Source organism: Coregonus lavaretus (assembly GCF_964263955.1).
Source record: "Coregonus lavaretus genome assembly, contig: HAP1_SCAFFOLD_3073, whole genome shotgun sequence".
NCBI classification, from domain to species: domain Eukaryota; kingdom Metazoa; phylum Chordata; class Actinopteri; order Salmoniformes; family Salmonidae; genus Coregonus; species Coregonus lavaretus.
This window is the reverse complement of record NW_028160835.1, coordinates 1-25,511: the sequence shown is the minus strand read 5'-3', so window position 1 is coordinate 25,511 and position 25,511 is coordinate 1. Positions and strand designations below refer to the sequence as shown.

Sequence of the window (25,511 nt, the reverse complement as noted above, 5' to 3'; positions counted from 1 at the left end):
AACAGACTCATTTACATTTTAGTCATTTAGCAGACGCTCTTATCCAGAGCGACTTACAGTTACTGAGGGCATACATTATATATAATTTTTTTTCCCTTCATACTGCCCCCCCGTGGGAATCGAACCCACAACCCTGGCGTTGTAAACACCATGCTCTACCAACTGAGCTACATCCCTGCCGGCCATTCTCTCCCCTACCTTGCGCCGCCCCATGGGTCTCCCGGTCGCGGCCGGCTACGACAGAGCCTGGATTCGAACCAGGATCTCTAGTGGCACAGCTAGCACTGCGATGCAGTGCCTTTGACCACTGCGCCACTCTTTCTTTTCTAGATGAAAGATAATCAGGCCTAGAAATATACTGATGTATTGTATTTATTTTTGTATTTGATATAGTTTTTTTGTGGTGTGATTTTTACAAGGCTTCCAACCACACCTGCACACCGTTAAATGTAATTACATTTTTTAAAATCTGTATTGTGTCTATCACTTGTTTTCTTTGGTGAAAAAAATAATAATAAAATAAATAAATGTAAAGTGTTGGTCCCATGTTTCATGAGCTGAAATAAAAGATCCCAGAACTTTTCCATATGCAAGCTTATTTCTCTCAAATGTTGTGCACACATTTGTTTACATCCCTGTTAGTGAGCATTTCTCCTTTGCCAAGATAATACATCCACCTGACAGGTATGGCATATCAAGAAGCTTATTAAACAGCATGATCATTACACAGGTGCACCTTGTGCTCGGGACAATAAAAGGCCACTCTAAAATGTGCAGTTTTGTCACACAATACAATACCACAGATGTCTCAAGTTTTGAGGGAGCATGAAATTGGCATGCTGACTGCAGGAATCTCCACCAGAGCTGTTGTCAGAAAATTGAATGTTTATTTCTCTACCATAAGCCGCCTCCAACGTTGTTTTAGAGAATTCCTGGAAGCTAAAAATGTCCTAGTTCTTCCATGGCTGCATACTCACCAGACATGTCACCCAATGAGCACGTTTGGGATGCTCTGGATTGATGTGTACGACAGCATGTTCCAGTTCCCGCCAATATCCAGCAACTTCGCACAGAGGAGTGGGACAACATTCCACAGGCCACAATCAACAGCCTGATCAACTCTATGCGAAGGAGATGTATCGTGCTGCAGGAGGCAAATGGTGGTCACACCAGATACAGACTGGTTTTCTGGTCCACACCCCTACCTTTTATTTTTTTAAGGTATCTGTGACAAACAGATGCATATCTGTATTTCCAGTAATGTGAAATCCTTACATTATTGCCTAATGAATTCATTTCAATTGACTGATTTCCTTATATGTACTGTAACGGAGTAAAATCTTTGAAATTGCTGCATGTTGCATTTATATTTTTGTTCAGTGTAATTAACATCAATGAATTGAAGTCATTGGTCAAGGATTTGAAGTGGAATGGTTTACACAATGCAGACGAAAACGGCTGGTGCGTCAGATGGACAAATCACCACCCAGAACCTGTGAAAATAAGCAATGCGCATAACATAGTGCATTTTCCCCAATAAAGTGTTAATGATGGAGGGTAAGAAGGGAACGCAATAATTGATCACATCTGTACAGTAATATAGGATTAATCTTTACTCAATAAAAACAGCCTGAAAGAGTTAAATTTAATAGATATAGATTCTAGAGGAATAAAGGAGGAGTCATCATCAAGCACAAAATAATGTTTATTTCTCTTTAAACAGGTACAGTCTTTGTGATTAGAGTGCGGCTGACTGGGTTGGTAAGGTAATATAGTGGGAAATGCACAGCAGGCAGACGCAATCCCACGCAGAGCTTTATTGCAAGCCTTCAATGGGGGGGGGGGGGGGGCATATTCAATAGGAGGCAATGTTGCTCAGAACTGATAGAAAGCAATGATCAGAAGAGGCACAGTTCTCTATTCCTCAGATAATCGTATCTGCTCTATACAATCCATTTCTATGGATCTGAATGTTGCCTCCCAGTGAATATTCCAACAGAGGTATTCCCAAATCTGCTCACTAAGCATAACAGACAGGGAGGTGTAGCATTACTGTCAGATACAAGTAACAGAGAACAGAGAACAGAAATCTCTCACTACTAGAAGTATTTCACCAAAGCAGAAGACTCTGCATAATATCCTATAAAAGTCCAATTCAAACCGAATTGATGGAATAACAAACACTGATGTGAAATCCCAAAACAGACAAAGAAAATGTAGAAATACTAATTACAGGAAAACTGTACAATTCACAGCTTGGCAGGACTGGAGTGCTGCAACCTTTAACTGGTGTGATGGTTGTGAGATTTCTAACAGGCAGTATAATAATCTTGCTGAATGGAAAATATTTGAACAGTTGGACTGCTCTTCAGTAGTCAGGAGGATAAGGGGGAGGTTCATCCCATTATGTACAGGTATAGTGGGTTCGATTCCCGGGACCACTCATACATAAAAATGTATGCGCGCATGACTTAGTTGGTTTGGATAAAAGCGTCTGTAAATGGCATATATTATTTTTATTATCATCATATTTTTACAGGTTGGAACCCATTTTATACAGTCTATGGTTAGAACACAGGTCATGCCATGTGCAATTCTCCCCAATCAAGTATCCATCTGCATTTAGCATGTTTCATTCTGAACAGAGGAATCAAACACTCAAAACCATAAACAAAGAAAAGAAAGCCAGGGTATCATCAACAACCACCTGGGAAATGATACATAGTTTATTAATAATTTCAACAAGGCAATATAATAACACTGCTTCACATGAACATCTTATTGAGAAAACTCACCATCTGAAAATTGTATTTATTACTGGAGGGATGCGTATTATCTTGTGTGTCGTGTTATCAAGTACCACGACCAGATAACACACATCCTAACAACTCCTTTCCTACTTAATGGATCCACCACAGACACACTAGCAGCATTGACATCAAGCTCAAGAAACACAAAACAATGACAATACTTTAGACAAGTAAATAATAACTGGCGATTGCACTAAATAAATCACATGATGTGCATAATAATAGGAGAGCCATGTTCTTGGCCCAACAGAAAATATTTTGCAGTTGTAAATGCTGTTAGTGTTTTCTTTGTGATTTGTAACTTACGTTGAACTAAAAAGGCAACAAAAGAAACTAGCTCCCGTTGCAGGTTCCTGGGTAAGGCTTGTGGCAAGGCCACTACGAAAGCTAGGTGGATGGGTGAAATTGCACTTTAAGACTTGCTCGGCAAACCTGCCTCTCTGCTACATTCTGAGCTGGACACTACTGGCTCCCCTCAAAAAACAGACCTACAAATATAGAATGAGAATTCAATTTGTCCATCCATTGGGGAACGTTGACTTGAATAGGAATGTTAATTCTAGGAATTCTAACTATGCCTATGACACTACCCATTGCCCAATGAGTGGGTTTTGACTTTTATTTTATGTTTTACTCTCTTTTATTAACTGTAGCTACATCAACTGCCTGTTCTCACAAGGCAACTGTACATTTCACCTCTATGGCGTTCTAAATTTCACAGGGGTGGAGTAAACAAAGATTAAAAACATGATTTTATTACTCAAATAAAAGCTTATACTGTGTTAATAGTGCAGCGCTATAAGGGCATTCAAATGTAAACCAACAAGAAAATAAAAAGTGTCTGCAATTCAGAAGTGGCACTCGAGCCACCATGAAATAAAATCTATTGTATTTGGACATGCTTCGTTTCACAGAAAAAACAATGTTCAAGGCACTACACTCCTCCAGAGAACTTCACCTTAAATACAGGTATCCTGTCATCTTAAACCCTTGTATTTTGATTTCTAATGTAGTGTATTAAGGTTGACAAATTGTTAGTAAACGATAAAAAGCAATCTGAAAACATGACTGCTTATTGGTTATGACGGATTTGGTGAAAACATCATATTGGTGACTGCTAATATTATTTGTATGGCTGTGAGTTAAGTCAAGACCAAAGCCAAAAGCAGTAGGTACTCCGACACACACACTAAAGGACATTTATACTGTGCGCACGCACGCACAGGAAAACTTCAGGTGCTGTATAAAGTATATCTACCAGCACACTGGAGATTTACAAGCTCACAGGTTATGTACATGCATGTTGCTCTTTGATAAAGCATCAGACCAGATAATCAGAGCAGAGTGCGGCAGGACTATCCTGCATATAGGAACACTGGAGGGGTTGAGTAGTACAGTCAAGTAGGGGCCAGTATTCAGACACACTTATGTGTACTCCAACACATAAGAGTCGTTCTATGTCATTTCAGCAAAGCCATGACACCATTATCTCAGATTGTTCTGAAATCGTTTCTGTAGTTAGAAACAGATAAGATTGGCATTCCTGCAACTTTGTTGAAATTTCTGAGAAATTAAGCTAATTGATTACACCCAAATTGGCCCTTTTAATTTATAGGATTCACATAATATTCAATACATAGTACCCAACATCCGATTTGGGTCAAACGTCTTGAGTAAGACATGAGGAATCCAATAAAATGGTCAAAAGCTACCCACAGACCCCCCACACCAATCCCACCCAGTATACAGCATCAGTTCTCTATGTCTGACAAGTAGTATTGAGCTGCGGCTTGGAGTATTGCTTCTTCATCCTATGTAATGTATTCCCTGTGAATCTGGTGGGTTTTTTTCCCTGCAGAGAAATTAGCCATTGCTTGCATTATTTACCATGGGCCCCGTGTAGCTAAGTTGGTAGAGCATGGCGCTTGCAACGCCAGGGTTGTGGGTTCGATTCCCACAGGGGGCCAGTATGAGAAAAACAATTTTTTTTTAATGTATGCACTCACTAACTGTAAGTCGCTCTGGATAAGAGCGTCTGCTAAATGACTAAAATGTAAATGTAATAAATTAGTGTGAAAGTACCAGGTTTTGCCCACTAGATGCCACTATTCCTGCTCCTGCCACACCCCTTTATCAATTTTCTGGTGTCTTGTTTTTATAAAATGGATCACAACATTTTCTTTGCAACTTTAGATAGAAAACCAACAGCTTTTGCTCATGATGAAAATAAGTCAAGCCAGTCCTCCATGAAAGCAATTCAGTTTGTCTTTCTCTCAGCAACCTAATGCTTCAACCAAGCTCTCCTTAAATAGTCCAACAAATGTCAGCTCTCAGAGGGCTATCCCTGTGGTGCAATTCTCATATGAAGACTTTTCCTACAAGGCAGAAACTGATGGAGAAATGGTCTAGTGACAAATGTCACAACTCTAATAAAATAATACAATTATAAACCATTGCATGGCAGTCGTATGCTTTTCAATACAATTATTAGAAAACATCTCTATATGTAGTGTGATAAGTGACATTTCCATTAAATGCAACACCATTAACATTGCAAAACACTATACAGTGTGTTTGGCACTTTTACTATTGAAGACCATTAGAGACCATAACATTGAAATCCTTTACAACTGCTGTAGCCTAATGGTTTGCTTGTTCACAAGTAACTAATCCAGACCTTTTTGGAAGGGAATAAACCACACACTGAGGTGCCGTTTCCTGGACACATATTAAGCCGAAAACAAGGACAAACTGAATTGCTTTCATGGAGGACTGGCTTGAATTGTGAGGATGACCACATAATTTATTTTCATCATAAGCAAAAGCTTTTGGTTTTCTACCCAAAGTTGCAAAGAAAATGTTGTGATCCTTTTAATAAACACTAAATACCAGTGAAATTGATAAAAGGGTGTGGCTGTAACAGGAACAGTTGGATCTAGAGAGCAAAACCTGGTACTTTCACACTAATTTATGGTAAATAATGCAGGCAACTTCAAAAGGCACATTTCTCTGCAGGGGAAAAAAACAATAGATTCACAGGGAATAATAAATTACATAGGATGAAGAAGCAATAATCCAAGCCACAGCTCCATACTACTTGTCAGACATAGAGAACTGATAGGGTATACTGGTTGTTGGGGTGGGATGTGGGGGGTCCGTGGGTGGCCTTCGATAATCTTATTGGATTCCTCATGTCTAACTCATTGTTAGGAATAATTATGGTCCAAATCAGATGTTAGCTCCTATATTTATTGAAGATGATATTAATCCTATACATTAAAATGGCCAATTTGTGTGCAATTAATTAGCTTAATTTCTCAGAGATCAAATTATACTTCAACTAAATGTTTCAGGAATGCTAATCTTATCCGTTTCTAACTACATAAATTATTTTAGCACAATCTGAGATGGTGGTTGTCGAAATCCTCTTTCTTGTGCTTTGAGGTGGAACGACCCATAAGCCATTTGTTGGTGCATCTAAATGTGTAGACCCTACTTTATTCTATTTTCTGGCCCATCACCCCATTAAAAGTGATTAGAGTTTGATTTCATTACAATTGTAACCCTTGAGTGAGAACCAGGGGGGACAGAGTGGAGTTAGGTTATCAGCACAGAATTAGGTAAGACCTGTTAGTTAGACAGTCCTGATGTGAGGGTGCTGGGATAGAGGGGAAAGTCGGGGGCAGTCTGTTTTAAGCGTCAGGTGCGATGGGGTGGGGGTTTACTCGGTGCAGGAAAGTGCTGTCTGTCACATTAGGTAGTCCTGGTGTTAAGGCCGTTCTCAGGGCTGTGCAGGGTAAGGGGGTATGCCTGCAACCCTGGGTTGGCCATGGTGGGGTAGGGCATCCCTCCCGTTGCCCCCATCATCCCCACAGGGCTGGACATACTAGACCACTGCTGGGGGTACAGGGGGCCGGGCACAACCCCTCCAAAAGGACCTGCTGGTACCAGGTACCCGGGCTGGAGCATGGCAGAGGGGTTGGAGCCCAGGTCAGTGGGCATGGCTGGGCCTACAGCTGTCAGCGGGCAGGACAGAGGCAGCTGGAACTTGTTTGGAAGGATGGCACATCTCACCTGGAAGAACCAAAAGGGGATGTTTAACATTGTGTACATGGACTTTTGTCAACTGTTTTTCGCATGAAAATGTAAAAGAGAGCGAGGTAAGCTGCAACTTCCAAAAGTGTTTTATCACACTGGTGATACTCTTCTTCAGACTTTTGATGTGTTTTTCTATGCCATTTACCTCCTGTGTGGCTCCTCCCAGGGGCGTGGCTCGGACCTCCAGGTCCTGCCTGCGTCTCTGCTGTTTGATCTGGTTCAGAGAGGGCCGTGGCTGATTGGCCGCCAGCGTCTCCTTCGTCCAATCATCTACCAGCTTGTGCAGGTCATCCGTGAAGGTGCCTGGCTTCTTGTTGTTGCTGTTGTTCGTCTGGACCTGAGCTAGCGCCGCCATTGGTTGAGGAGATGATGAAGGGGTGGGAACAGCTGGTGGCTGTTGCTGATTGGACACTGTCTGAGTTGCACTGGCGCCGTGAGAAGACCCTAGAACAGAAATATTTGTAAACTCTGCCCAGTTAGACCCTACTGATGGAATCGATTGGCTGCTGTTTGTTAGGCCTTTTACAGTTGTCCATTATGGCACTTTTAACTACCTTCAGCCTGTATATTTACTCAAATATCAAATAGGCCAACTACAATTGGTTTCTTTGTTTTTCAGTGGACCTCAAAAAGGTCCCTTTGATTGGTAATCGTTTTCTGGAGAAAGTTGAAATGTGATCTCATTTTACTGGTCAGCAAATGTTATTTCTTTCCTCAAACCTAGCAGCCAAAGGATTACAGCATGGTTGAATCCCAACCACCCACCCACCCAACCGATCCACCACAGTAAGACAAACAGAAACCATTAACGCTAATACAAACAACCAAGTCACATTGTTCAGCGCACTGACATTTAGGCCAAACACTGCCATGCACTACCAAATACAAAAAACGATTCAAATCAATCTATGGTGACACTCCTTGTGCAACAGTGCCCAACATTTTCAACAACATCTGCTATGTTTTATTTCCGGTGCCAAACTCAACACGTGAATATAAACGGGTGCTCATGCAAACAGAAAAAAAGAGCGAAGACAGAGAAAGAAGAAAGTAAATGAGATAGTTACTACTACTGCGCTCTTTGCCTAGACATAGTCGTTTCAGTGTGGACCCTATAAGAAGGTAAAACAGCACAGAGACAGAAACAGTTAGGCCGGGACACACTAAACACCACAGGTCTCTGGACAAGCTGCTTCAAAGCCACACACAGCTATCAAATCAGTTAGGGAGAGAGAGGAGAGGAAGAAAGGAGTGGAGAGGAGAGAAGGAGAAGGGGGTTTAAAATCAGTGAGACATAATGGGAGTGGGGGAAAGACTAGCTCCTATTCAATTGTGCGGTCATTCCAAAACATTAACGGAAATAAAATAAACGAGGCACAGAACAGAAAGAGAGATCTAGGCCCTGGGTATGGTGGTAGAGTACAGTACAGGGGGTTTAAAGAAGACTGGTCCACAGTAAGGTGGGGCAGGTCAACACTGTACCTGAACAGACCTTCACATTCTATGCTCCTAGTATCCTTGTCCTGTCCTATTGTCATGTCTCAAACTTTTCTTTAAACTTACTTGGAATAAGTCATTGTTTCAGTAATACTGTCAATATTTTAGGCTCCAGGCTTGTATTATTTACATTTTTACATGGTATGTTAAAGGTTACAATGGAAAATACAACTCTACAATGCAGTGTTGATAGTAAAGCTATGCTGTTCTCATATATATTTTGGATGAGTAGAGAGCTGAATCACAGAATCATCAATACTGTAATTACTTGAGTAACAAGTCCCCTGAAGCTCATTTCTAAAAACAGTTCAACTACCAGTAAGTACAACAATGCCTGTGAAACATAACAAAGGAACCAAAAAAATCAAAACTGAAGAGCACAGAGATACTATAGCCGGAGCACATCAGTCAGCACTTATCAAGACATGCAGGTAAAGCGGGAGAAGAAGAAGAGGAGGAGAAAGTAGATAATATTGATGATACAGCCCTTTTGCAGGAGCCAGTCTCCATCAGTGCCCTGCCTGCACCATGCACCGTCCTCCCAGTCCAAATATGAGAGACAGAGAGAGGGACCGCAACCAACACAAGCCTCTCTGGAACCTGGCTGGGCTATCAGGGGGAGGGCTGGCTTTTCTCTTGGTATACAGAGGGGTTGTGGGCCGATGCGCCTCAATTCGAGATATATAATTAAGGAAGTGAGTAAATGAAAACACACACACATAGGATACACTCTCACTCAGGTTTCGGATCTAGCATCGCCCATGTTTGGAGAAGACTAGCTCTATGACAATACAGTATCCCAGCTAACAATTCTAGGGAGGAGAGAATATTTTTGTAATGTAACCCATAATGTTCCCATAATGTTTGAGTGTCCAGTTTTTCGTTAGATCGAATGTTCCTTTTAACTATGTTAGCAAAAACCTTCTGAGAACCTTTTTACCATGTTTTGGTGTTAAAGTTAGAACATCCCCTTAATGTCAAGGAGAACTTATCTAGAATGTGGTTTCAATGTTGTCAGAATATACAACATTAATGTTCTAGGCGTGTTTTATGGGAGGTTGCAATAACATTAATGTGTCCAGTTTTCAGAGGGTTATGAGAATATTCCAACGTTCCACCAAACATACACTGAACATGGTTGCCAATATTAATATTCTAGACACGTTTCATGAGAATGTTGCAAGAACATTCCTGTGTCCAGTTTTGTGAGGGTTAGGAGAATATTCCATCAACGTCACATCAAACATACACAGAACATGGTTGCTGTGTATGTTTGGTGGGACGTTGATGGAATATTCTCCTAACCCACAGAAAACAGGACACATTAATATTCTTGGAACATACTCATTTAACGTGTCTAGAACATTAATATCTTATATTCTGAGAACATGGTAACCACGTTCTGGGGTAAGTTCTATTTGACATTAAAGGAATATTCTCTTGGAAATATTACTTGCACATCACGGGAACATTCCTATGAAAACGTTAGTTAATTACCTAATGAGACTCTTAAGGGAAGGTTCTCTAAAGTTGTGGGAATATTTGTTGTTAGCTGGGATGCTTTTGGAGTCTGTTTAAAGCAGTGCACAAAGCGTTTGTATGGAGGGAGGTCTAAACCCAAAACAACTTATGGCTGAGGGGAGAAAGCTATGAAGACAAAACAAAAAATGGCTTGTGTTAGGGACACAAAATGGCCAACATATGCTTGTGTTGGGGACAGGGAGTGGTGAAGAGCGTGAGGAAGAGGGGGGAGGATCCACTATCTAAAAACATACAAAAGAACAATCTGGTCGAGAGAAAAGATAAAGAGGTGAAATAAAGAGAGGAGAGAGGGATGGGATGTGTGAGGAAAAGTAGAAAACAACAAATACAAACAGATGGACAGAGACACGGGTCCACTGAGGAATCTAGCACGTGGTTTGCTACTAGATTTATAGGTCACTCTCTCTGATGTTTGGTGGTATACCGTCCAGCCTGTCAAAATTAATATAACAGGGAAGAAGAGAAGAAACAAAGAGAGACACTTCTGTAAAAGTGCACAGAGACTTGGGATGAGAAACCCCCACCACTAACAGCAGCAGCACCAGTACAGGGTACAGCCACATGGGCTAAACCAGCAACAGGAGACCGCCCTCACATTCACTATAGGGACAAGTTGTCACTATACACTGGTCTGAGAGCAGGTTACCTTTCCCCAATCCATCCGGAACTTTACCATGAGGAGAGTTAAACTGATCTGGGACCAGTGCTTGAATATAGCTTCCATTGACACCTCAGCAGTCATGCAGTAAGTGGCAGTATTTTGGCACAGGGGACATGTGTGGTGCAACTCTCACCTTATGTATATTTGCCTAAAAAAATTTGCTTTGGATGAAAGACTGACAGACATGACTATTTGCAATGCAGCAATTACCATGTCCCCTTATGAGACCTCCGATGTAGGCAGCTTAGAATATTAGAGTTTAGAATACTACAGCAGATTAAGCTGATGGTCTTGTGTTGGTCTTGTTCAGGTGTTCCTCAGGACAAATGAGTGTGTTGAGTATGTGTCCACACCTCAGTGAGTGACACGTGTTTGGGCGTGTTTGCTTTTGGTATATTGATTGAATCCTGTGTGTGTGTGTGTGTGTGTGTGTGTGTGTGTGTGTGTGTGTGTGTGTGTGTGACGCATTCTTAGGTACGGATATGCACCAAATGTGTGTGATATTCGTCAATGTGGATGTGTACTGTGTGTGCTATGCCACAGTGTGTATACCTTGTCCTTTATGTATGTGTAGGTACCTTGCCCTGGGCCTTCGTGTGTGGCCATGCCGCCACCATAGATGCTGTCAGAGGAGAGGGAGCCCTTGAGGGAGCAGGGCTGCTGGGTTTGGACGGGCTCTGGGGCCGTGCTGGGCAGAGTGCTGCTGGTACTACTGCTGCTGCCACTGGAGCGGGCCAAGCCGTCAGACACAATGGAGCTCTTAGCTGGAGAGCCAGACAAGCCCGGTGCACTCTCACCTTCAGAGAGAAATACTGGATAAGCCATAGAGCCAGCTTTATGGTGAATTGGGGATACATTTTTCTTTATTATTACCACATTTCCAATCCTCCCAAATCTGCCTCAAGACTCATTTCCCATTTCTCAGGACTGCTCACAAACACACCTTTCTCTCGCTCCCCTCACACTCACATTTTTCACTCTTTCCCTCCTCACTCACACCTATCCTCATCCCCCTCTATCAATCACACCTCTCTCCCCTCTTCTTACCACAGTCTGACACATCCACACACACCTTTCCTCTCACCGGCAGTGGTGGCGTTCAGGTTGTTTTTCAGCTGCTGCACCGTGGGGTTGAGCAGCTTGCCCGCCTTCAGCTTGTGTTTACTGGCCCTGCGTCTGCGGCCACTAGGGGGCGCAGCGTGCAGCAGGCCTAAACCAGGCGGCAGGGCTTTCCCCAGCTCTTTATACAGACGCTCTATCTCACTCCTCTGGAACGCCTGCAGCTCTGAGATCTCCTTTATGTGTCTGGGGAGGAAGATAAAATGTACATGCAATAATATAGAAGAATGTTTTCCATTTCTCTCCAACTGGGGGAGGAACTGTTGTTTATATTGACTCGTACAATTTTAAAATGTCACTAACTTAGTAGTAATAATAATAACTAGCAGTTAAACCTCTCTGCAGTGTTTAATGGGCTACAAACCTATCCAGGGCTATGAAGGTTACAGTGGTTGATAGTTTGCTATATTTCCATGGGTTAACATTGACCCTGTGCATGTATGAATTCATATTTGTGTGTGTGTGTTTGTGTTTGTGTTTGTGTGTGTGTGTGTGTGTTCACATACCTTTCCCTCAGCCTCTGCAACTCCTTCCTCATGTCCGCGTCCTCAAACTCAGAATCGTTGTCACTGCTGACATACGATGCGTGGCCGGGTCCAGGCGGCGAGAGGGCGTGGCCGTTCGCTACCACGGGTTGCCGGCTCGGCGAATCAGAGCTATGCACACTGCTGCTGCGGCCCGTGCGGCGCAGGAAGGCCACCGCCCTCTTCATGAGGTCACTTCCGCTGTGTTCCGAGAGTGCTTGGGTCGGAGGCTTGTGGTGTGCAGGGGGAGGGGCTAAACTACTGGTGTCCTCCTCCCCCGACTCAGAGTCGAAGTGGAAGGAGTAGTTGGTAGCAGCGTCAGCAGTGCGGGCGCGTGGGAGCAGGGTGGGGGTGGCGTTGGGGCTGGAGGTGTCCTGGTAGAAGTCTGGGGGGGCTGAGTAGCGGTGGCTACAGTGAGGTTTGGGGGCGTTTTCCGGCCCCTCTTCGGTGGTTATCACTGAGAACCTGCCCACGGCCAAACACCCCTGGTCTCGCCGTCCCTCCCCCTCAGCTGCAGCGTGAGAGTCCCCCGAGCCACTAGAGGGAGCCGTGGAGCTGCAGGTGCTGCGACTTCTGCCCTTCTCTAAACGACGGATGACATCCGGAGGAGTGGGGACGATCTGGAGGTGGAGTTAAGACCATGATCAAATTGAAACTTAATAAACTATTTAAATATTTAATATCGTATTGAATAAACTGATTCCATTGTTTACTAGATCTAAATCTTGAGAACAATATTACATACGTCAAAAGAATAATTCCATTTAATAAAATAAAAGTCAACTTTGGTTTACTCAAGATAGTTTGTCTCTCATTTCAGAATGTTTAGCTATGGTAAAGTGAGATGAAGAAAGTTACCTGAAAACGGCTCTTGGAGCCATAGGAACTGGAACTGCCCATAAAGTCTATTCTGTTCAGCACTCCTTTACAGGCTTGACAAAATATTGAAACATTAAAACATTTGAATCACTTTAGGGTCTACCCTAAATAGTCAGAAATGGATACAAATCCAAATAGACACACAATACATAGGATAATATAATTTAATATAAAAAGTGTGTTTTGGGATGTTATTTACCTGCAGAGTCTCTCAGGGTATCCAAACTATCTGTACGCTCAGGGATCTGAGGCTGAGAGCGGAAAGAAAGGGGGGGAAACTATTTGGTCAATAGTATATGAGGGTTACAGGGTGTTTGTCTAGCCATTGTCCTTCTCTGACCCCTGCCGTGTCTAAATATATCAATTACCATCCCACCCACACAACCCGCATCAGGGCCCATCAGAGATCAAACTGCCATGGGTGCAGAGTATAATGGATTATCTGGCCAGCAACCCTGAGCTCTACTTCCTCTGCTAAACGTAGTATCAGTCTCACTAAAGGCAGAGTTATAATTGGCAGTGATTACAGTCAATGGCTGAATCAATTTCACATGAGGGATTCACACACAGACCCAGACATCAGATCAAACGCTGCGGCTGCCCTAATCGGAATACGCATGCGCACACACACAGTGCATCTTTACCAGCAGCTCTCCCTTCCTGGGGAGCCCCTCCTCTGTGGTGGTCTGGCTGTCAGAGACAGGGGGAGAGCTAACCCCCTCTGTGCTAGAGCCCTGGAGGTCTGAGGCAGTGCTGGAGGGAGCAGATGGGGCGTACTCCTGGTACAGCAGGTTCCTCAGCTTCTCATCCAGAGTCTTGATGGTGCGGTCCACAAATTCCACCCTGGGGGGGCCCTCTCCGTCAGACTCCCCCAGGCCCCCACCACCTCCACTCCCGGATCCACCAGGTCCATCCTGCTGCTGGAAGGCCTGCTGGGCGGGACTCTGGGGCTGTGACGGTGTTGTGGCTCCACCTCCTCCACCCACCATGCTGGGTGTGGCGTAGGGCTGCTGCAAGACCACTGGTTGGTGGGAGCCCAGCGGAGGGGGCGGGTCTCCTGACAGGCTGGCCCCCTGATTGGGTAGACAGGAGGAAGTGCCGCTTGCCCCTTTATGTCCCGCCCCATTCACGTCCAGGGACACAGGTGGAACGATGGGGCAACATGGGATGTCTGTTACCATGGAGACACAGGGCGCGTGGCGGCCCATGGCAGCAGTGGTAGTATTGGTGGTGGTGGATTTGGTTCCAGAGGCCTGGGGCTGTTGCATTCTGGCCATGCCCACATTGGGGCCCTGAGGCTGGGCAGAGCTCTGAGGTGCAGGGAGGGCAGAGGGGGCTGGAGTAGGGGCTATGGTGGTCAGGGCAGGAACAGGAGGAGTAGTACTGCAGCTGGACCTAGACAATGACGTAACAGGAGCCTCTGTAGCGGAGAGAGCAGGGAAGAGAGAGAAGAGAAGGAGTTAAAGAAAGAGAAATGATGAAATAAAAGAGTGGCGTCAAGGAGATGGATGTCCTGTGGTTGTGTGAGGGTATTACATCATCACTTGTCTTCCCCCATCAGAGCTCTGTCAGTTGGAGCACAAAGCCTGCCCTTCACCACAGCTCAGAGCCACTGCAACACTGGCATTACATAACTGACCCCTACACAGCACATACAACACACACTCATTAGTTCATTCACACAGACACACACAGCACTACACAAAGACACTAATATGCTGCTTTATTCACCCAGGTGTGTGTGTGTGTGTGTGTGTGTGTGTGTGTGTGTGTGTGTGTGTGTGTGTGTGTGTGTGTGTACCCTTGGCTGTAGAGGTGTCTGATGAGGTCTTCTCCCTGTCTGGTGTGGGCGTTTCGGCCACGGGGCAGATAATGAACCAGCGCTTCCCAGTGTGGAGGACTGCCAAGTACACAGAGACAAAGACACACTCATAGACACAGATCTACTAGCAACAGAATAGAGTTAGAGAATGAGAAACATGCACTCAAATTCAGATTAACTGCAAATAGAGGGAGAAAAAGAGAGATGCTCACAAATGTCTATCAACTATCAAATTATGTTCAGAGGAAGAGAATGGGGGGATAGAGAGATTGATTGGGGGAGACATGAAAAGATAGGACTGAGGGACGATAGGACAGAGAGATGTGAAAGAGAGCGATTGAGAGCTAAAGAGAGATTGAAGTCCCTATGAAACAACCAGTCACCCTCATCATCTCCACTCCTGACAACAATAACCTCCCAGAACATTCTAATCTGCTGTGTCTGAGGTTCACAGAGAGGCTGTAATGTGCTATGTAATGCATCTGTAGTGGGTTGAGATAAGCTAGAAGATTAGTGGTCCTGGAAGAACTCAGCGAGTGCAGGGATTTTGTTCCCGCTTATCTCTAACATACATAATTAAAACTCATTTGAAGACCATGATTAGTTGATTTTCTGAATCGATGTGTTACAGCTGGGCTTGAGCAAAAGCCTGCACACAATGTGGCCAGGAGGTAACGAAGCCTTACCGTTCTGCTGGTAAACAAGCTGTGGTGAATTAGGTGTAGCAGTCTTTGAACCCTAGAAAGGGAGAGTATCGTTATAAATGGCTGGTGCTAAAAGAGTATAACTTCTAGACAATGAAGCTTGAAAGGATTCTCTCAACAATGTCACCATGTTGGCCCCCGAATGACAAATTAGGTTAGCTAAAAGTGTCTCATCAGCAACAACGGTTCTATCGTGGCAGTGGTTTGTTGGCAGCCCTGCTCACAGTCATCTTGAGAGTGTTTTAAAGATGCCACCTGCCATCTCCCCCCATCCTGCACCCTTAACTCTCCCCCAAACTCTGTTATCCCCAAATCCCCCCAACTCTCCCCCATCCTGCACCATTACCTTTACTCCAACTCTGTTAGCCCTAAATCCCCTGTCCCCCCCTCCTCACCTCTCCCCCCAGTATGACTGCTCCGTGGCTCTGTTGAGGACTGCCCGCGTGGTCAGAGCTCCTCTCCCCCTCAGTGTCTTCACTCAGCATATCCTCAGCCTTGTCCACAATGTCCTTCAGCTGCTCTATAAACATCTCCTTCTCCAGGAGCAGGATGAAGTCATTCTCCACCTGACAGACCGAGAGAGAGACCATCCGTCAGTATTAGATCCCCTTAAAAGTTGATAATAAAAATACTTTTCTTCGATAAATATTGGACTAGGCCTACGTGAATTGAATAAGTCACTAAAAAGTGTTTGAAACCTGCCTTTCCAAAACTGGGCCAGAGGCATCAGTTTTGGAAACCTCTATAGATGTTGGGGGAATGAAACAAAAAAATTATGTGCAATAAAATATTAATCCACGTACAAAAAATGAACAGGGCTGGAATTTTTAGAGAGAGAGGAGAGAGTTTTGCTGCAATGCAGTGGAAAAGAACAGCATCATAGGGAGTTTCAGTGCCTTGAGACATGAAAGAGCATCTCCCTCACTAAGAGCTAGCAGGCAGAGAGAGCACACACACAGTTTGGGTAGCTCTGGGGCGTCGTGGAAATTTTTTGGAGCTACTCTGTGCATCTGTGTAGGTGCAGCAGCCCCACGTCACAAGTGGATGTTTATAAGGATATTCAGGAGTACACAAGTTTGTGTGTGGGGGTGTCAGTCAGTGTGTCTGTGCTTGTGTTTCAAAAGCCTGTAGAAGTGTATGTAAGGAACAAATACTTTTTTTTATCCACAATTCTCATGGCTTATGTGCCATTGCAAGTGTTTCCACTAATGGTACCATGTAAGTGGCAATCTCCTCAGGTGCGTCTCCGTCCAGGTCAAACTTGAAGGTGACCATCTTGTGATTGTGGGTCTCCAGCTGACACTCCACCATCTTATCCCCTGTGTTACACAACTGTACCAGGGAGGAACAGAGGTCAGAGACATGGATGTGTGGTGTGCAGATTGATCCTAGACTCTGTATGTGTGTGCTGTACTCACGTTGAGCATGCTGAGTTTGGGCTTGTTGATCTTCTCCTGGCGTGAGCGGGTGCGTGTGGAGCGGCGGTGGGGTTTCCGGACCTTCCCCTCGCCCTTCCCTGACCCGTGTGTCCCCTCATTACCGTCGCTCATCTCCTTCCCTGAGGTGGCATCTGAGTTCACACTGGGTTACAGAAGAGCGGGAGACCATGTTATGGAAAAATCAACCAACTCATGCATAAACTCAAATGCAATGGGTTGAGACAGTCCTAAAATCCTGCACTAAACCAGAGCATTGAACAGTGTGCACACTTCTCCGATATGCACTTTAAGGGTCAGCTGTGCACCAAAAGTTAACGATCTATGCATATCAAAATCAAAACTAAACCAGGTGGTGGAATGAGGGAAAGCCTGCACACACTTTCTGCTTCAAGGGAAATTGTTCATCATAAAACGATACAAGGGTCTTGTTACACACAGTTCTTAACAATTCAATTAGGGAGCAGAAACAGTATCCAGATTTCCCCGTTGCCAAATTGGTAGGCCTATATACTATAGTCCTAGACAATGGAACAGCTCAGAACACATGCCCAGAAAACCAGGCTGCATTCCCTGCGGTACACAACACTCAATCCCTCTGTTCATCTCATTCATCAACCACCACAACAAGCCTGGGCAACACTCGCTCTCTGCTAGCACTCACCAAAACCCTAAGTGAGGTCTCTGGGATGCCCGTTGCTAAGCAACTACCACTGATGCCACACCACCGAACCTCTTACCATGGTTGTTAGATTACCCTCATCCTGAGAGAGGAGGATGATAGGCATCACTGAAAAAGTCTCCTACCACACCACCAAATCTCTGCACCAGATAGCCATCAGAAGATAGCCATCCTACCTGTCGTAGGAGTAGCTGGCCCCTGAAGCCTGCTTCTCTGCACCAGGATCCTGCAGACAAAACAAAAACAAACAAACAAAGTCAGTCCAACAGGATGAAGGGCTGTTCATGCTGTGAACAGAGAGTGGGAACATGGAATGTGTCATTATTAGTTAGGTCAGAAACGGACATGAGGGAGAGTTGTGGAATATTAAGTTTCTACAACGTGTAAAAAGCACAATTTCCTATTGAGATGCATTACATTTAAAATGTTACACCGTCTATTTAAGAGTGACGACGCGCAAGAGATCTGTCAGCTTGCTATGATTATTGATCTCCTGAAAAGAAGCTATCCTTTCATTCTGTGCCCCCAAATGTTTAGATATACTGGTAAAGTTACCAGGTTGTTAGCTAGTTAGCCAATGAGATAACATGACTGATAACCGGTGCCCCCGCACATTGACTCTGTACCGGTACCCCCTGTATATGGCCTCGCTACTGTTATTGTTACTGTTATTTTACTGCTTTTACTTTTTTCTTATCTATTGTTTACTTAACACTTATTTATCTTAAAACTGCATTGTTGGTTAGGTCTTGTAAGTAAGCATTTTACTGTAAGGTCTGCACCTGTTGTATTCGGCGCATGTGACAAATACAACTTGATTTGATTTGAATAAGGTGTAAACAAATGGTTAATGTCCCGCGATTAGTTTTAGAATGGCCCACGTCATGGTTTATGCGTGATAATATGGGACAAGTTTTGGGCTAGAAACAAGCCTATTATTTGTAGCACTTTTTTTCTTTAGGGAACTCGGAAACAGTGGCACAGCGAAGCCTAATCATTACAACAATTATTATCTGGGTGATTTTTTTTCTAGGTGCACTGGTGCTCCAAAATAACAATTCCAGGTCGCACAGCAAAATATTTTAGGAGCATACGCAACCAAAAAGGCACAACTTAACCAACGGATGGTTGGGGAGGATATTTGGCGTGCAGGGATATTGGTGATGTTGTTTGAGGAACAGGTAGAGGGAGGGTCGGAGGGGCTGAGAGAAGGGAGATTTGAAGGACTGAGAGGGGGGAGATTTGAGGGCTTAGGGTGTGGACGTATAGGTCAGGTCAGTCCTCCATACCTCCAGATTGGACTCTGTTAGAGGCTGTGCCGAGGTGACCGTGGTCCCTGTGCTGCTGCTGGCACTGGCCTGGTTCTGCTGAGTCAAGCTGGTGATGGCAGGCCCAGGGCCTGCAGTCTGGGAGACAGGTGGCTGCGGCACTGGAACCTGGGGTTGGCTCTGGTTGTGGCCTTGCGCCTGAAGCTGAGACTGGGTTTGGCTGACGTTCTGCTTCAGGTCAAGCTGGGCTGCGACAGTGACTGTGCCCAGCCCACTATGTATGGGAGAGGAGAAAACTGCAGGCTGGGTAGGCTGGGAGGGGGGGAGTGGATCTGGAAGCTGGGTCTGCTGCTGGACCTGCTGAGGTAGAGGGGAACACACTAAATATATTATAGTAGGGGAGGACGCCACATGAACATGCGTTCACATTATCATGTCTACAAAAATATACACACAAAAATAATAGCTACAGTTGAAGTCGGAAGTTTACATACACTTAGGTTGGAGTCATTAAAACTCGTTTTGGCAAGTCGGTTAGGACATCTACTTTGTGGATGACACAAGTAATTTTTCAAACAATTGTTTACACACAGATTATTTCACTTAGAATCCACTGTATCACAATTCCAGTGGGTCAGAAGTTTACATACACTAAGTTGACTGTGCCTTTAAACAGCTTGGAAAATTCCAGAAAATGATGTCATGGCTTTAGAAGCTTCTGATAGGCTAATTGACGTAATTTGAGTCAATTGGAGGTGTACCTGTGGATGTATTTCAAGGCCTACATTCAAACTCAGTGCCTCTTTGCTTGACATCATGGGAAAATCAAAATAAATCAGCCAAGACCTCAGAAAATAAATTGTAGACCTCCACAAGTCTGGTTCATCCTTCGGAGCAATTTCCAAACGCCTGAAGGTACCACATTCATCTGTACAAACAATAGTACACAAGTATAAACACCATGGGACCACGCAGCCGTCATACCACTCAGGAAGGAGACGCGTTCTGTCTCCTAGAGATGAACGTACTTTGGTGCGAAAAGTGCAAATCAATCCCAGAACAACAGCAAAGGACCTTGTGAAGATGCTGGAGGGAACAGGTACAAAAGTATCTATATCCACAGTAAACGAGTCCTATATCGTCATAACCTGAAAGGCCGCTCAGCAAGGAAGAAGCCACTACTCCAAATCCGCCATAAAAAAAGCCAGACTACGGTTTGCAACTGCACATGGGGACAAAGATCCTACTTTTTGGAGAAATGTCCTATGGCCATAATGACCATAATTGTGTTTGGAGGAAAAGGGGGGTAGCTTGCAAGGCGAAGAACACCATCCCAACCGTGAAGCACCGGGCTGGCAGCATCATGCTGTGGGGGTGCTTTGCTGCAGGAGGGACTCGTGCACTTCACAAAATAGATGGCATCATAAGGAAGGAAAATTATGTGGATATATTGAAGCAACATCTCAAGACATCAGTCAGGAAGTTAAAGCTTGGTCGTAAATGGGTCTTCCAAATGGACAATGACCCCAAGCATACTTCCAAAGTTGTGGCAAAATGGCTTAAGGACAACAAAGCCAAGGTATTGGAGTGGCCATCACAAAGCCCTATAGAAAATGTGTGGGCAGAACTGAAAAGGAATGTGCGAGCAAGGAGGCCTACAAACCTGACTCAGTTATATCAGCTCTGTCAGGAGGAATGGGCCAAAATTCCCCCAACTTATTGTGGGAAGCTTGTGGAAGGCTACCCAAAACGTTTGACCCAAGTTAAACAATTTATAGGCAATGCTACCAAATACTAATTGAGTGTATGTAAACTTCTGACCCACTGGGAATGTGATGAAAGAAATAAAAGCTGAAATAAATCACTCTACTATTATTCTGACATTTCACATTCTTAAAATAAAGTGGTGATCCTAACTGACCTAAGACAGGGACTTTTTACTAGGATTATGTCAAGAATTGTGAAAAACTGAGTTTAAATGTATTTGGCGAAGGTGTATGTAAACTTCCGACTTCAACTGTAGGTATGCAAAAACACAGATGCGGTTCCCGACTCCCGTTATACCACAAAAACCTTTGTTCAATTCCAGCCCTCTTACAGTGCCTTCAGAAAGTATTCAACCCCCTTGATTTTTTTCCACATTTTGTTGTGTTACAGCCTGAATATAAAATTGATTAAATTGAGATTTGTTTTCACTGGCCTACACACAATATCCCATAATGTCAAAGTGGAATTATGTTTTTAGAAATTTAATTAGTTAATTAAAAATGAAAAGCTAAAATGTCAAGTCAATACCTATTCAACCGCTTTGTTATGGCAAGCCTAAATAAGTTCAGGATAAAACATTTGCTTAACAAGTCATAATAAGTTGCATGGACTCACTGTGTGCAATAATAGTGTTTAACATGATTTTTGAATGACTACCTCATCTCTGTACCCTACACATACAATGATCTGTAAGGTCCCGCAATCAAGCTGTGAATTTCAAACACAGATTCAACCACAAAGACCAGGGAGGTTTTCCAATGCCTCGCAAAGAAGAGCATCCATTGGTAGATGGATACAAATAAAAAAATACATTGAATATGCCTTTGAGCATGGTGAAGTTATTATTTACACTTTTGATGGTTTATCAATACACCCAGTCACTACAAAGATACAGGCGTCTCTCCTAACACAGTTGCCAGAGAGGAAGGAAACCGCTCAGGGATTTCACCATGAGGCCAGTGGTGACTTTAAAACAGTTACAGAGTTAAATGGCTGTGATAGGAGAATACTAAGAATGGATCAACAACATTGTAGTTACATATTCCAAAACATATCATCCTGTTTGAAAAAAGGTATTAAAGTAATACTGCAAAAAATGTGGTAAAGCAATTAACTTTTTGTCCTGAATACAAATGTTATGTTTGGGGCAAATACAATTCAACACATTACTGAGTACCACCATCCATATTTCCAAGCATAGTCATATTATGGGTATACTTGTAATCACTAAGGACTGGGGAGTTTTTCAGGATAAAAAAGAAACGGAATGAAGCTAAGCAAAGGCAAAATCCTAGAGGAAAACCTGGTTCAGTCTGCTTCCCACCAGACTCTGGGAGATAAATTCACCTTTCAGCAGGACAATAACCTAAAACACAAGGCCAAATCTACACTGGAGTTCAGCCAGCAGGACAATAACCTAAAACACAAGGCCTAATCTACACTGGAGTTGCTTACCAAGAAGACAGTGACTGTCCCTGAGTGGCCGAGATACAGTTTTGACTTACAGTACCAGTGAAAAGTTTGGACACACCTACTGATTCAAGGGTTTTTCTTTATTTTTACTATTTTCTACATTGTAGAATAATAGTGAAGACATCAAATCTATGAAATAACACATATGGAATCATCTAGTAACCCAAAAAGTGTTAAACAAATCAAATATAAATATTTAGATTCTTCAAAGTAGCCACCCTTTGCCTTGATGACAGCTTTGCACACTCTTGGCCTTCTCTCAACCAGCTTCATAAGGAATGCTTTTCCAACAGTCTTGAAGGAGTTCCCACATATGCTGAACACTTGTTAGCTGCTTTTCCTTCACTCTGCGGTCCAACTCATCCCAAACCATCTCAATTGGGTTTTGAGGTCGGGTGATTGTGGAGGCCAGGTCATCTGATGCAGCACTCCATCACTCGCCTTCTTGGTCAAATAGCCCTTACACAGCCTGGAGGTGTATTGGGTCATTGTCCTGTTGAAAAACCAATGCTAGTCCTACTAAGCACAAACCTGATGGGATGGCGTATCGCTGCAGTATGCTGTGATAGCCATGCTGGTTAAGTGTGCCTTGAATTCTAAATAAATCACATTGTCACCAGTAAAGCACCACCACACCTCCTCCTCCATGCTTCACGGTGGGAACCACACATGCGGAGATCATCCATTCACCTACTCTGCGTCTCACAAAGACACAGCGGTTGGAATCAGACCAAAGGATAGATTTCCACCGGTCTAATGTCCATTGCTCGTGTTTCTTGGCCCAAACAAGTCTCTTCTTCTTATTGGTGTCCTTTAGTAGTGGTTTCTTTGCAGCAATTCGACCATGAAGGCCTGATTCACGCAGTTTCCTCTGAACAGTTGATGTTGAGATGTGTCTGCTACTTGAACTCTGTGAAGCATTTATTTGGGCTACAATCTGAGGTGCAGTTAACTCTAATGAACTTATCCTCTGCAGCAGAGGTAACTCTGGGTCTTCCTTTCCTGTGGCGGTCCTCATGAGAGTCAGTTTCATCATAGCGCTTGATGGTTTTTGCGACTGCACTTGAAGAAACTTTCAAAGTTCTTGAAATTTTCCGGATTAACTGACCTTCATGTCTTAAAGTAATGATGGACTGTAGTTTCTCTTTGCTTATTTGAGCTGTTCTTGCCATAATATGGACTTGGTCTTTTACCAAATAGGGCTATCTTCTGTATACCCCCCCTACCTTGTCACAACACAACTGATTGGCTCAAATGCATTAAGAAGGAAAGAAATTCCACAAATTAACTTTTAACAAGGCACACCTGTTAATTGAAATGCATTCCAGTTGACTACCTCATGAAGCTGGTTGAGAGAATGCCAAGAGTGTGCAAAGCTGTCAGCAAGGCAAAGGGTGGCTACTTTGAAGAATCTCAAATATAAAATATATTTTGATTTGTTTAACACTTTTTTGGTTACTATATGATTCCATGTGTTATTTCATAGTTTTGATGTCTTCACTATTATTCTACAATGTAGAAAATAGTAAAAATAAAGAAAAATCCTGGAATGAGTAGGTGTTCTAAAACTTTTGACTGGTAATGTAAATCTACTTGAAAATCTATGGCAAGACTTGAAAATGGCTGCAATGATCAACAACCAACTTGACAGAGCTTGAAGAATTTTACATTGCACAATCCAGGTGTGGAAAGCCCTTAGAGACTTACCCAGAAAGACTCACAGCTGTAATCGCTACCAAAGGTTCTTCTACGAAGTATTGACTCAGGAGTGTGAAAACTTTATGCAAATTAGGTATGTATGTATTTGGGTAGATGGGTGAGAGAAAAAAATATATTTAATCAATTTTGAATTCAGGCTGTAACAACAAAATGTGGAATACATTAAGGGGTATGAATACCTTCTGAAGGCACTGCATATTTACCTGTCTTAATGGCTGCGAGCTGTGCAGAGCAAGCTCAGGTGCAGCGGCAGGGTGTGAGTATGTGGGGTGTGTGTTGTGTTGAACAGGTAGGGATATGGCAGCAGGGTTTGGGTTCTTGTGGTGTGTATTCTGCAGTTGTGTGTTCTGTTGTTCAGGCAGTGAGTCAGGGTGTGTGTGAGTGGGGAGCTGTGTGTGTGGCTGTGTGTGTGGCATAACACACTGTTGCAAAACAGCGGGGTACATCTGCAGGTGCTGTGGCAGTGTGGGTGCTGCCATGGCCAGCAGGGTTTTGGGTGAGGGTATAGGGCACTGAGGTGGGCGGCACCAGAGCATTCCCTATATGCAGGGTGGCGAGGGGCGAGACAGAGGGGGGCAGAGTGGCAGGCTGGCCTGTGGAGAGGTAGAGAGGGGGCAGAGAGGGGGCAGTGGAGGAGGGGTAGGACTGGGGAACAGGGCAGGGGTGAGGGTAGGAGTCACATCCAGCCAGAGAGGTCACCACTTGGATGTTGGGATACGGTGAGGGAAACTGGGAGGAGGAGAAGAAAAGGGTAGAATATGAAAGCAATCAGACACCAGGGTCTGGAGTATGGAACCCATTAGCATTTCCAATTATGTTCTATACTGCAAACCGATCAGGCAAGCAAAAGGCAAATTGCAAAAAATACCATATTCCTAATATAGTGCACAGCTTTTGACCAAAGCACTGCACTATATTGGGTATAGTATGCCATTAGACACAAAGCAAGAGATACCCCAAGCTATACTCAACTAAGAACCAAAGTCCTCTAAGCTTGAGAGGTCAACAGTTAAAAAGATCAACTTTAGTGGCCAAATGTAATTAGCACATCTACGTACATAGAGTTGGCTACATACAGTATGGTACCAAAAAAAGAGAGACAATGAATAAAGGACAATCCATCCCAGGTAGCAGTGAAATTGAGAGGGAGGGGTTACCTGGGAAAGGTGTGTTGGTGGCAGAGAAGTGGACATCTGTAGTGGCTGCAACTGCAGAGGGACAGAGGCCTGAGCCAATGGCTGCTGAGGAGGCAGTGCCTGGGCAGGCAGACTACATAATGATTGGTGGTGCTGGGGAAGGCTTTGACCGCAGGGAGATTCTACAGACAGAGTACGAGAGTGCGAACAAGAGAGAACGAAACACAGACAGACAGACAGACAGAGAGAGAGAGAGAGAGAGAGAGCGAAACACAGAGAGAGAGAGAGAGAGAGAGAGAGAGAGAGAGAGAGAGAGAGAGCGAAACACAGAGAGAGAGAGAGAGAGAGAGAGAGAGAGCGAAACACAGAGAGAG

General features: G+C 44.0%; 1 protein-coding gene across 1 annotated transcript; it reads right to left on the bottom strand.

Moving 5' to 3' along the window:
• Nucleotides 1–6,164: 6,164 nt before the first annotated feature.
• Nucleotides 6,165–25,319, bottom strand: LOC311121398 (serine/threonine-protein kinase WNK2-like; the record flags this gene model as incomplete). The annotated part of the gene is given in 18 exon segments (XM_084195896.1): nt 6,165–6,884; nt 7,054–7,352; nt 11,187–11,405; nt 11,681–11,913; nt 12,234–12,871; nt 13,110–13,183; nt 13,330–13,381; nt 13,775–14,550; nt 14,932–15,030; nt 15,639–15,690; nt 16,052–16,222; nt 16,872–16,988; nt 17,075–17,237; nt 17,951–18,000; nt 19,064–19,399; nt 24,205–24,508; nt 24,510–24,730; nt 25,159–25,319. Coding segments are annotated over 18 exon segments (4,286 nt in total), but the record flags the coding sequence as incomplete, so codon positions are not given.
• Nucleotides 25,320–25,511: the final 192 nt, after the last annotated feature.